Source organism: Felis catus, chromosome B2, assembly GCF_018350175.1.
Source record: "Felis catus isolate Fca126 chromosome B2, F.catus_Fca126_mat1.0, whole genome shotgun sequence".
NCBI lineage: Eukaryota > Metazoa > Chordata > Mammalia > Carnivora > Felidae > Felis > Felis catus.
In genome coordinates, this window is record NC_058372.1 from 52,686,113 (window position 1) to 52,698,325 (window position 12,213).

General features: G+C 36.6%; 1 protein-coding gene across 5 annotated transcripts in view; it reads right to left on the reverse strand.

Moving 5' to 3' along the window:
* The window catches only part of HMGCLL1 (3-hydroxymethyl-3-methylglutaryl-CoA lyase like 1), a 192,731-nt gene that overhangs the window by 62,026 nt on the left and 118,492 nt on the right, over window positions 1–12,213 (reverse strand). Inside the window, exon 8 of one of the 5 annotated variants that reach the window (XM_019830746.3) lies at window positions 7,671–9,647. The exons of the other annotated variants lie outside the window; for them this stretch is intronic. Coding sequence (XP_019686305.2) covers window positions 9,603–9,647 — 45 coding nt within the window. The 3' untranslated portion in view covers window positions 7,671–9,602. Of the gene's footprint in view, window positions 1–7,670; window positions 9,648–12,213 lie in introns of those variants that run through there. 5 annotated transcript variants of the gene reach the window in all.

Sequence of the window (12,213 nt, forward strand, 5' to 3'; positions counted from 1 at the left end):
CCAATACCGCTCTTTTAATTGGTATAAGCTTAAAAGACAGTTTGAAATAAAGGAGTATTATACTTCTGCCTTTATTCTTCTTTCTCAAGATTACTTGGACTACTTGGGGCTTTAAAAAACGTTTTTATTTTTATGTTTTTAATATGAAATTTATTGTCAAATTGGTTTCCATACAACACCCAGTGCTGATCCCAACAGGTGCCCTCCTCAATACCCATCACCCACCCTCTCCTCCCTCCCACCCCCCATAAGCCCTCAGTTTGTTCTTACTTTTTAGGAGTCTCTTATGTTTTGGCTCCCTCCCTCTCTAACCATTTTTTTTCCTTCCCCTCCCCCATGGTCTTCTGTTAAGTTTCTCAGGATCCACATAGGAGTGAAAACATGGAATCTGTCCTTCTCTGTATGATTTATTTCACTTAGCATAACACTCCAGTTCCATCCACGTTGCTATAAAAGGCCAAATTTCATTCTTTCTAATTGCCATGTAGCATTCCATTGTGTATATAAACCATAATTTCTTTATCCCTTCGTCAGTTAATGGACATTTAGGCTCTTTCCATAATTTAGCTATTGTTGAGAGTGCTGCTATAAACATCGGGGTACAAGTGCCCCTATGCATTAGTACTCCTGTATCCCTGGGGTAAATTCCTAGCAGTGCTACTGCTGGGTCATAGGGTAAGTCTATTTTTAATTTTTTGAGGAACCTCCACACTGTTTTCCAGAGTAGCTGCACCAGTTTGCATTCCCACCAACAGTGCAAGAGGGTTCCCGTTTCTCCACATCCTCTCCAGCATCTATAGTCTCCTGATTTGTTCATTTTGGCCACTCTGACTGGCGTGAGGTGATATCTGAGTGTGGTTTTGATTTGTATTTCCCTGATGAGGAGAGACATTGAGCATCTTTTCATGTGCCTGTTGCTGGATGTCTTCTTTAGAGAAGTGTCTATTCATGTTTTCTGCCCATTTCTTCACTGGGTTATTTGTTTTTCGGGTGTGGAGTTTGGTGAGCTCTTTATAGATTCTGGATGCTAGCCCTTTGTCCGATACGTCATTTGCAAATATCTTTTCCCATTCGGTTGGTTGCCTTTTAGTTTTGTGGATTGTTTCCTTTGCTGTGCAGAAGCTTTTTATCTTCATGAGGTCCCAATAGTTCATTTTTGCTTTTAATTCCCTTGCCTTTGGGGATGTGTCAAGTAAGAAATTGCTGCAGCTGAGGTCAGAGAGGTTTTTCCCTGCTTTCTCCTCTAGAGTTTTGATGGTCTCTTGTCTCACATTCAGGTCCTTTATCCATTTTGAGTTTGTTTTTGTGAGTGGTGAAAGAAAGTGGTCTAATATCATCCTTCTGCATGTTGTCCAGTTCTCCCAGCACCATTTGTTAAAGAGACTGTCTTTCGTCCATTGGATATTCTTTCCTGCTTTGTCAAAGATGAGTTGGCCATACATTTGTGGGTCTAGTTCTGGGGTTTCTATGCTATTCCATTGGTCTATGTGTCTGTTTTTGTGCCAATACCATGCTGTCTTGATGATTACAGGTTTGCAGTAAGAGGCTAAAGTCTGGGATTGTGATGCCTCCTGCTTTGGTCTTCTTCAAAATTACTTTGGCTATTCAGGGCCTTTTGTGCTTCCATACAAATTTTAGGATTGCTTGTTGTAGCTTTGAGAAGAGTGCTGGTGCAATTTTGATTGGGATTGCATTGAATGTGTAGATAGCTTTGGGTAGTATTGACATTTTAACAGTATTTGTTCTTTCAATCCATGAGCACGGAATGTTTTTCCATTTCTTTATATCTTCTTCAATTTCCTTCATAAACTTTCTATAGTTTTCAGCATACAGATATTTTACATGTTTGGTTAGGTTTATTTCTAGGTATTTTATGTTTGTTGGTGCAGTTGTCAATGGGATCAGTTTCTTTATTTGTCTTTCTGTTGCTTCATTATTAGTGTATAAGAATGCAAATAATTTCTGTACATTGATTTTGTATCCTGCAACTTTGCTGAATTCATGTATCAGTTCTAGCAGACTTTTGGTGGAGTCTACCTACCAGGTTTTCCATGTAATAATATCATGTCATCTGCAAAAAGTGAAAGCTTAATTTCATCTTTGCCAATTTTGATGCCTTTGATTTCCTTTTGTTGTCTGATTGCTGATGCTAGCACTTCCAACACTATGTTAAACAACAGCGGTGAGAGTGGACATCCCTGTCGTGTTCCTGATCTCAGGGAGAAAGCTCTCAGTTTTTCCCCATTGAGGATGATATTAGATACGTGCTTTTCATAAATGGCTTTTATGATGTTTAAGTATGTTCCTTCTATCCCGACTTTCTCAAGGGTTTTTATTAAGAAAGGGTGCTGAATTTTGTCAAATGCTTTTTCTGCATCGATTGACAGGATCATGTGGTTCTTTTCTTTTATTAATGTGATGTATCACATTGATTGATTTACAAATGTTGAATCAGCCCTGCAGCCCAGGAATGAATCCCACCTGATCATGGTGAATAATTCTTTTTATATGCTGTTGAATTTGATTTGCTAGTATCTTATTGAGAATTTTTGCATCCATATTCATTATTGGCCTGTAGTTCTCTTTTTTTACTGGGTCTCTGTCTGGTTTAGGAATCAAAGTAATACTGGCTTCATAGAATGAGTCTGGAAGTTTTCCTTCCCTTTCTATTTTTTGGAACAGCTTGAGAAGGATAGGTATTATCTCTGCTTTAAATGTCTGGTAGAATTCCCCTGGGAAGCCATCTGGTCCTGGACTCTTATTTTGGGAGATTGTTGATAACTGATTCAATTTCTTCACTGGTTGTGGGTCTGTTCAAGCTTTCTATTTCCTCCTGTTTGAGTTTTGGAAGTGTGTGGGTGTTTAGGAATTTGTCTACTTCTTCCGGGTTGTCCAGTTTGTTGGCATATAATTTTTCATAGTATTCCCTGATAATTGCTTGTATCTCTGAGGGATTGGTTGTAATAATTCCATTTTCATTCATGATTTTATCTATTTGGGTCATCTCCATTTTCTTTTTGAGAAGCCTGGCTAGAGGTTTATCAATTTTATTTGTTCAAATAACCAACTCTTGGTTTCATTGATCTGCTCTACAGTTTTTTTAGATTCTATATTGTTTATTTCTGCTCTGATCTTTATTCTTTCTCTTCTGCTGGGTTTGGGGTGCCTCTGCTGTTCTGCTTCTATTTCCTTTAGGTGTGCAGTTAGATACTGTATTTGGGATTTTTCTTTTTCTTGCGATAGGCCTGGATTGCAATGTATTTTCCCCTCAGGACTGCCTTTGCTGCATCCCAAAGCATTTGGATTGTTGTATTTTCATTTTCATTTGTTTTCATATATTTTTTTAAATTTCTTCTCTAATTGCCTGGTTGACCCATTAATTATTTAGTAGGGTGTTCTTTACCCTCCATGCTTTTGGAGGTTTTCCAGACTTTTTCCTAAAAAAAGTTTTTATTTTAATCCCAATATGTAAGTATTATATTGGTTTCAGGTGTATAGTGTTTCAACATTTGCATATATCACTCAGTGCTCATAAAGACAAGTGTGGCTCCTTAACCCTCATCACCTATTTAACCAAATCCTCCACCTACCTCCCCTTTGGTAACCATCAGTTCTCTATAATAAGAATCTGTGTCTTGGTTTGTCTTTCTTTTTCCCCTTTGCTCATTTTTTTTGTTTCTTAAATCCCACGTATGAGTGAAAGCATAGGTTATTTTTCTTTCTCTGACTTACTTCACTTAGCATTATGTTCTCTAGCTCCATCCATGTCATTGCAAATGGTAAGATTGCGTTCTTTTATATGGCTGAATAGTATTTTATTATATGTGTGTATACCTACATACGTACATACATATTCCACATCTTTATCCACTCATTAATCGTTGGACACTTGAGAGGCTTCCCTATCTTGGCTATTGTAAATAATGCTACTATAATATAAGGGTGCCTATATCCCTTTGAATTAGTGTTCTTGTATTCTTTTAGTAAATAAACTGTAATGTGATTGCTGGATTTTGGGTAGTTCTCTTTTTAACTTTTTGAATTACCTCCATATTGTTTCCCACAGTGGTTGCACGAGTTGTGGATCCACACAAATTTTAAAATCGTTCTATGAAAAATGCCATTAGAATTTTAATAGGGATTAAAACGAGTCTGTATATCACTTTGGGTAATACAGACATTTTAACAATATTAACTTTATAATCCATGAACATGGGATATCTTTCCAATTAGATGTATCTTCTTTAATTTCTTTAATCACTATCTTATAGTTTTCAGTGTATAAGCCTTTAACTTCCTTGGTTAAATTTATTCCTAATTTTTATACTTTTTGATATAATTGTAAATAAGATTTTCCTAATTTCTGTTATTCATGTGTAGATATGCAACATATTTTAGTACATTGATTTTGTATCCTGCAACTTTATTGAATTTATTATTTCTAAAAGTTTTTTTTTTGGTTGAGTCCTTGGTTTAATCGTTTTGGTTCTAACAGTTTTCAATATGTGGTAGGTCATCTACAAATAGGGACACTTTTCCTTCTTCCTTTACACTTTGGATCCCTTTTATTTTGTTTTTCCTGCCTTACTACACTGGCTAGGACATCCAGTACTATGTTAAATATAAATCAAGAGAGTGAGCATCTTAGTCTTATACCTAATCTTAGAGAAAAAGCTTTCAACTTTTCACCATTTAGTATAATGTTAGCTGTGGGGCTGTCATATGTGGTCTTTATGGAGTTCTCTTTATTCTACACCTACTTTGTTGATAATTATTATAAACGGATGTTAAGTTCTGTAAAATGCTTTATCTGCATCTATTGAGATAAGATGTGTTTTATCATTCTTTGTGTATATATGGTATATCATGTTGACTGACTTGTGAAAGTTGAACCATCTTTGCATCCCTGGAATAAATCCCACTTGAATAGGTATGTGATCCTTTTGATGTGTTGTTAAATGTAGTTTGCTAATATTTTGTTGAGGATTTTTGCATTTCAGTTTACAGGGATATGGCTTGTAATTTTCTTTGCTTGTGGCCTCTAATCTGGTTTTTATATAGGATACTGCTGGCCTCACATTATGAGTCTGGAATATTTCTTTCCTTTTATAGCTTTAGGAACACTTAGACAAGGGCTAGCATTCTTATTTCATTGTTTGATAAAATTCACCACTCAAGCAATCTGGTCCTGGACCTTTTTGTTTTAAATTTTTTTTTAACATTTATTTCTTTTTGAGACAGAGAGAGACAGAGTGAACAGGGGAGGGGCAGAGAGAGAGGGACACACAGAATCTGAAGCAGGCTCCAGGCTCCGAGCTGTCAGCACAGAGCCCGACGTGGGGCTTGAACTCACAGACTGTGAGATCATGACCTGAGCCGAAGTCAAACGCTTAACCGACGGAGCCACCCAGGTGCCCCTGGAGTTTTATTTGTTGAGAGGTTTCTAATTACTGGTTCATTCTCCTTAATAGTAATTAGTCTGTTCAGATTTTCAATTTCATTGTAACTAAGTCTTGGTAGGTTATATATGTCTTTAGGAATTCATTTCTTCCAGGTCGTTCATTTTTTGATATTCATAGTAGTCTCTAATCCTTTTTTCAAAAAAATGTTTATTTTTGAGAGAGAGGAAAAGAGACAATGTGAGTGGGATAGAGGATCTGAAGCAGGCTCCACACTGACAGCAGAGAGCCCAATGAGGAGTTCAAGCCCGTGAAATGTGAGATCATGACCTGAGCTGAAGTCATATGCTCAACTGACTGAGCCACCCAGGTGCCCCTCTAATCCTTTGCATTTTTTTGTAGTATTGGTGATTAGTATCTCCTCTTTCAATGCTGATTTTCAGTCTTTTTTTTTCCTTTCAGTCTAGGTAAAGGTCCATCAATTCATTTATCTTTTCAAAGAATCAGCTCTTAATTACATCTATTTTTTCTATTGTTTCTTCATTCCCTACTTAGGAGAGCTTAATTTGTTCTAGTTGCTTGAAGCTTAAAATTAGAATATTTATCATTATGAACCTCCTTGTTAGGACTGCTTTTGCTCTGTCACACAAATTTTGGTATGTTATCTTTGTACCTTTGAAATGTTGTCTTGACACAAGGAGACCTATGCCATGTTCCATGGCTGAATAGAGCCACTGGCTGTGCTGGGTGTGCAATTAGCTCTGTCCACTTGCTTGCCTTATAGTTTGTAGGTGTTCTCATTTTTACTGTCATATGTTGTTTGTGCCACACTGGGTGGTCTGTGATGGCCCACTTCGGAATCTCAATTTCCTGAATATTCTTCCTAATTGTGGGGGCCAGAAATCATTATCAGTAGGTAGTGAGGTTATGACTCAGCTCTTCTGCCTCGACATGGGCAGACCAGGCTCCAGAGCAAGCAAAACTCTTCATTTGGGGGCTCAGAATAGTCAGACCTGTACCCCCACTGACTTCCCTGGTTAAAGCATATCACCAGCTTGGATCTGCAGATGAAGAAAACTAATTGGGACGAGTACTTGGACTATAGGATTAGAAACTCAGCCTGCTAAGATCCATGTACTGTTTGTTGGAAGCTGTTTCTTTCTAGCACAATTAGATTCCCAGGGATTAATCCCTGAAGCATCCACTATGAGCTCTGTAAGGTGAAATCAGAGCAGAGGCTAGAGGCATTCACGATGCTGGGAGAAAGGTGACTGGAAGTGACACATAGGCTCTGTCTTCCCACTGGAGGAATGAGAGAAGACCTGTTGCATGGTGTTGTGTTAGCCCTAGAAAGGGGAAATGTGCTCATCGTGTAGCTGTTCAGTTTACCCTTCTAATATAGTCTGTCTTTGGTCTCTCAAGTGGATGGTGGTGCCTCAGCCTAATTCCTATGTTCTACAATTCTTTCGGTAGTTTCTTGTCCATGAATAGTTGTTAGGTGATTCCTGACTTTGCTTTCTCTCACAAGTAGAACTATGTCACCATTTTGACAGTGACGACCCCTAAACCCACTCTTGTTCTGGTTATTCTCACATAGAACTATTTCTTTTTGTGGTAAATTCAAAATCTTCCTTTAGAAAGTTATTCCTCACTAATATGTTTCCATAAATTTTCAAAATATGAAGACAAATGTCCTTACGTGTTAATTTGTCATATTTCTTCCTTCTCTTTAACTTTAAACAAATCACCCACGCCACTCTCCCATACTATAGTGCAAGACACTGAGTTTAGGGTTCATCCTCCACAGGCTTGTGCTTTGTATATATGCATCATTTTTATCAGCCTTTCCATATTTTCTGTGGGAGACTCTGCTGAAAACAATTACCAGGCCTGTTGTTCTTAATTAGCACTCTTTTCCTTGCATTATATTTGCATTTTGCACTGTGTATGTGTTGAAATATGGACACTTAATTTCCTCAAAAATTTTCATTGAATGTGAAATTACAAATCCCCTGCCTCTCTCACCCTTTTCATTTATAGAACCCCAAGTGATCCTCATATAATCTTACACTGCATATGCATACTCATTTTCCCCCAAGTTTTAATGATTTCTTTTTTTTTAATTGAAAAAAAAAAAGATTTGTGTAAAAAGCCTGCAGGTTAAAACAGTATACAGAGAGGTAATCATAAATATACATGTGCAGATATACTGCTTTGATTCATTTTAACCCCCAATTCCAACTAATCTAAAGACCACAGACTCCATTAGAATTCTGGATTAGTAAGGAGTTTACTCTTTCTTATCCCATGCAACTACAATCTATTTAAAAAATTTAGATCAGGATTCTAAAACTCAAATTCTTCCCGGGGTTAAATAAGTGGGATACAAGATGCAAATCAGAGTTTAGGGCATGTCTTCTTTCCAGAACTCAGTTCCAGCCTATTTTTGTCATGCAAGAATATAAAGTTAGCACTTGAAGAAGTTAGCTTCAATAAATCCACAGCAAGATTTTTTTTAAGAAGGTAAGTAAATCAACACATTTATCTGCTTATCTAACATTGTGCAACAAGATTGAAGGGAACAATAATGAACATAGTTCCTTACAAATGTCCTCTTTTCAACTTCCTTTTCAGGCCAAATGGCCAAGAGAAGCTACTCTTCATCTGCCTCTCCCCTAATGTTGTTTTTATTTTTCAACTTCTTCCTAATTTAGTAACCTCTTCCTACCCCTATCAAAAATGAACACACTCACCTAGAATTTCAGATAGGAATACACTATTTGTTTCCATAGCTGCAGTAAATACCATGATTTTCAATAAGCAAACACCATAACCACATTGGCAAACATAGTCTCAGACACAGTGGAGATCCATAAGTGCCTTCAGATTTAAGCAAATGAGTCAAAAATAAAGTAGGAAAAAAATAATAAAGTCATATTTCATTTTTTTAGTAGATTCAGCTATGGAAAACTGTTGGCCTTCTCACAGCTGATATGAATACTAATACATTTCACTTGAAGGTCTGTTATCCATAAAGTCTTGTGTATTTTCAAGGGGAAGTGTTCCAAAATGTCTATGTAGAAAAAGAAATAGGATTTTCTTTTCTTACAGAATAGAAACAGTATTTTTTTAATTTAGACCTTCAATGAAAACAGTGGGTTTTGGTTATTGAAGTAAATGTTTCCTTTAAGAATGTTTACTGAACTGAAAACATTTACTAAGAAATGTGAGCTTTATTTAGTTATCTGTAGTTATTATGCGATCAAAGTAAAAGGAATCTAATTCTCAAAGCATCCTTTTCAAACCTCAACTTTTTACCTCAGGAAATTGATGTTGTAAACATTTTCCATATCCTGTAAGAAAAGTTTTTTCCCCAACTAAATACTTATTAATGAGGAAATGAGCCTTGGGGAAACTCAATTTGTGAATAAAGAGAGAAAAAGATTGATAAAATACAAGGAAGAATTCAAAATCAGGAAGAAAAAATAATTCTCATCCAGGGTAGAAATCTCCATTTGTAAGCCATAACAGAAAGAAAATAAACAACTTTCATTTTTATACAATTTGTTAATGGAAATAGGATATTCTTAAGTCAATCCTTTGTAAATTTTTAAGGATGAGGTTTTGGATAAATTTGTATTAGATTTAAAATCTAAGTCTCATTGACATATTACACTTGTATGAAATACACAGGCCAAAGTGACATGAAAAGCCAAGATAACCTAAGTTGTTATCCTGGTTCTACAATATTTCAAACAGGAAGCTTTGTACAACTGATCTAACCCTGGTAAGCCACAGTTGTCTTATGTGAGAAAAAAAAATGTAAAAATATAGCACTTGTCATAGCTGGACATTTGCTACTGGTGAGGAAAGAAATTATGCAATAAGTGGATAACAATGTGCTTATATGAAAATTATTACATCATAAGTAGAGTACAGCTGGATTATAGATTTGAATATAAAAAATGAAGCCAAAGAAAAGATAAGTATGCAAGTAATATAATTTAAGAGTAGTAAAGGTTCTTCTAAGCACAATTCCAAAGGCAGAAGCAATTAAGAGAAGACAATATGATCAATATGTGGTCTTCATCTTACTTTTCCCAGCATTTAACATAGTCAATTACCTCTTCCCTCTTGATTTACTTATTCTTGAGTCCTCGAATCTCAAGGAAGATCTTTTCTCCTACCCCATGAGACACTTTTTCAGTTCATTCTGGTGCTCCATCTTTTATCCTCTTTTCCCTTGGACTTAAAAACAAATTCCAAATTTGCTTCTCACCCAAAACCAATTCTTAAACATACAGGTATGTGTACGGGTGGTAATAGTGAGGTACGGGGTTTTTAGCTTAATATACTATCAAAAGCATTCTTTAATTATGCATATATACATTATTATACATGTATGATTGAGGATGCCCTATTTTAATAATTAGTAATTTCCCCTGCAGGATGGGATTGTAGGTAAAAACAATTTTTTTATTCATTGTTAGCCAGAGTATTGAAATGTTTAAACGATTTTTTGGTTGTTAACACCCACCCAATAGGAAGAATGATATCACCCAGAGGGTGACATCAGTTGTTCCTGACCTTGCTCTCCCTTACAAGAGTATTCATGGACAAGACACCCCTAAGATAATCCTAGAACAGAGGAATGGGCCTGAAGTACCCTCATGCATCAAAGAGATGAGGGGATACTCTATTAGAAAGTTAAGAGAAGCAGCTACAGGGTGACTCTATCACCTGTCTGCTAGTTCAGTGCAGTACCATGCTGAGAGGTCTGCCCTGAGCCTCTGGTCCTGCTAGAGGAAAAAAATAATAGCCTAGTGGTGACATCAGGCTGGGTAACATCCGACTGGGGTCTTGCACTGTATGGATTGAGGGGAATCTGCCTATGACTGAGGAAGCGGGAGTGGCTTGTAATAGCCACACTCCTTTCTTGGCAGAGTGAGTTCATTCAGGAAGTATCCCAACCAGCTAACTGCAGAACCAAGTCAATGGTGCACTCTGACCAGGGAAATGAGTGCAATCATTTCTGCCTGATTCAAATCCTCAAGGAATTTTACTGGCCCTAGAGCTTGGTTTGCCCATGCAAAGGTGCTAGATGATGGTCAAACCTGCTGCAACCCAACCTTGCCCCAGCTGACCACAAGGGCTGACAAAAATACCTAGAAGCAACACAAACTAGTCATGCTCTTGTCCTGTTGCCCAGGCCATGGCAGGGAAAATAAGCTTAGTGTACCACCACATGTTGGCTATAGTACCCAGGCACAACCATCCAGTAACCATATGAAAGAACCCCCCAAACCAGTGAGACCATTCTTCAGCCTCACTGGGGCAGGTAACCAAGCCAAATATCTAATCAACTGCATTTAATCTTGAGGTCAAGGGTGGGAGTAAACAACTGGCTTGCATAAAAACAGACAATAGTAAGAGGCCCCCATGGCCAAGGACACTACCAGCAGATACTTCAAGAACCCAAACTGATTGGCACAGGACTATTTATGATAAAGCAAAGTTTGGAAGAGCAACCTTCTTATTAAGATACTTACATAAGGGATCAAGAACCCCCCAACAATCAGGTAAAGATGACACCACCAAAAGAAATGAATAAAGCTCCAATAACTGCAATGAAATGGAGATCGATGAATTGTCATAGGATTCCAAATAATGCTTTCAGGAAGTTTAGTGAACTACAAGAACATGAAGACACATAATCAAAATTAGGAAAACAATGCCTAACACAAAATGAGAAGTTCAACAAAGAAACAGAAACCATAAAGTCTCAGAACTGAAGAATCCATTAACTTTCAATAGGTTCAAAAGCAGACTTGACCATCTTTACTATAAGTAATTACTTCAAATAAAAATAGATGAAAAAGATATAAAATGAATGGATTAAAAGTAAGATACATCAATATGCTATCTACATGAAAACGCAATTACCTTAAAGACACATTGACTGAGATTGAAAAGATGGAAAAAGGTATTTCAAGCAAAGCAAATGGTAATTAAAAACAAAACAAAAGAAAACAAAAAACCCCGGAACTTAGGTAAAGGTCATTACATAATGTAAAAGAAGCCATCCCATCATGTAGATATATTGAGCAAAAAGTAACAAAAGGTGACAACAGTAATGAAATAATATTTAGGGACTTCAATATTCCACTAAAACAATGGGTAGATATTCCAGAGAATCAAGATGAAAACAGAGGATTTGAGAAACACTATAGAACATAGGGACCTAACAATACATACAGAACCTTCTATACAATGATAGAATAAGATATACCATAGGTTAGGCCACAAAACAAGTCTTAGCAAATTCAAGAAGACTGAAATCATACCAAGTGTCTTCTCCGACTACAACGTTATGAAACTAGAACTCAATACAGGAATATTTATGAACAAGTTAAACAACACACTCCCAAACAGTTATTTGATCAAAGAAGAAGTATCTTAAAATCCAAAAACTGGATGCAACAAAATAAGAACTAAAATAAAAGAACTAGGTCCTAAGTTAGCAAAAGGAAAGAAAAAAGATTGAAACAGAAAAGGAAAAAGACCAAACTCGGGATTCTTTGAAAAGATAAATTTGAGGAACTTTTATCTAGACAAGGGAAGAAAAAAATGAAAAAAAAAAGCCTTACAACTGATAGCAATAAGAGGGGATAAGAGGCTACCATGATCAACTATATGCCAACAAACTGAGCTATGTAGAAGCAGTGAAAGAATTTTTAGAAACATACCACCTATAAGACTGAATTAGCAAGAAATAAAAATCTCCCAACAAAACAAAGCCCAGGAGCAAGAGTCT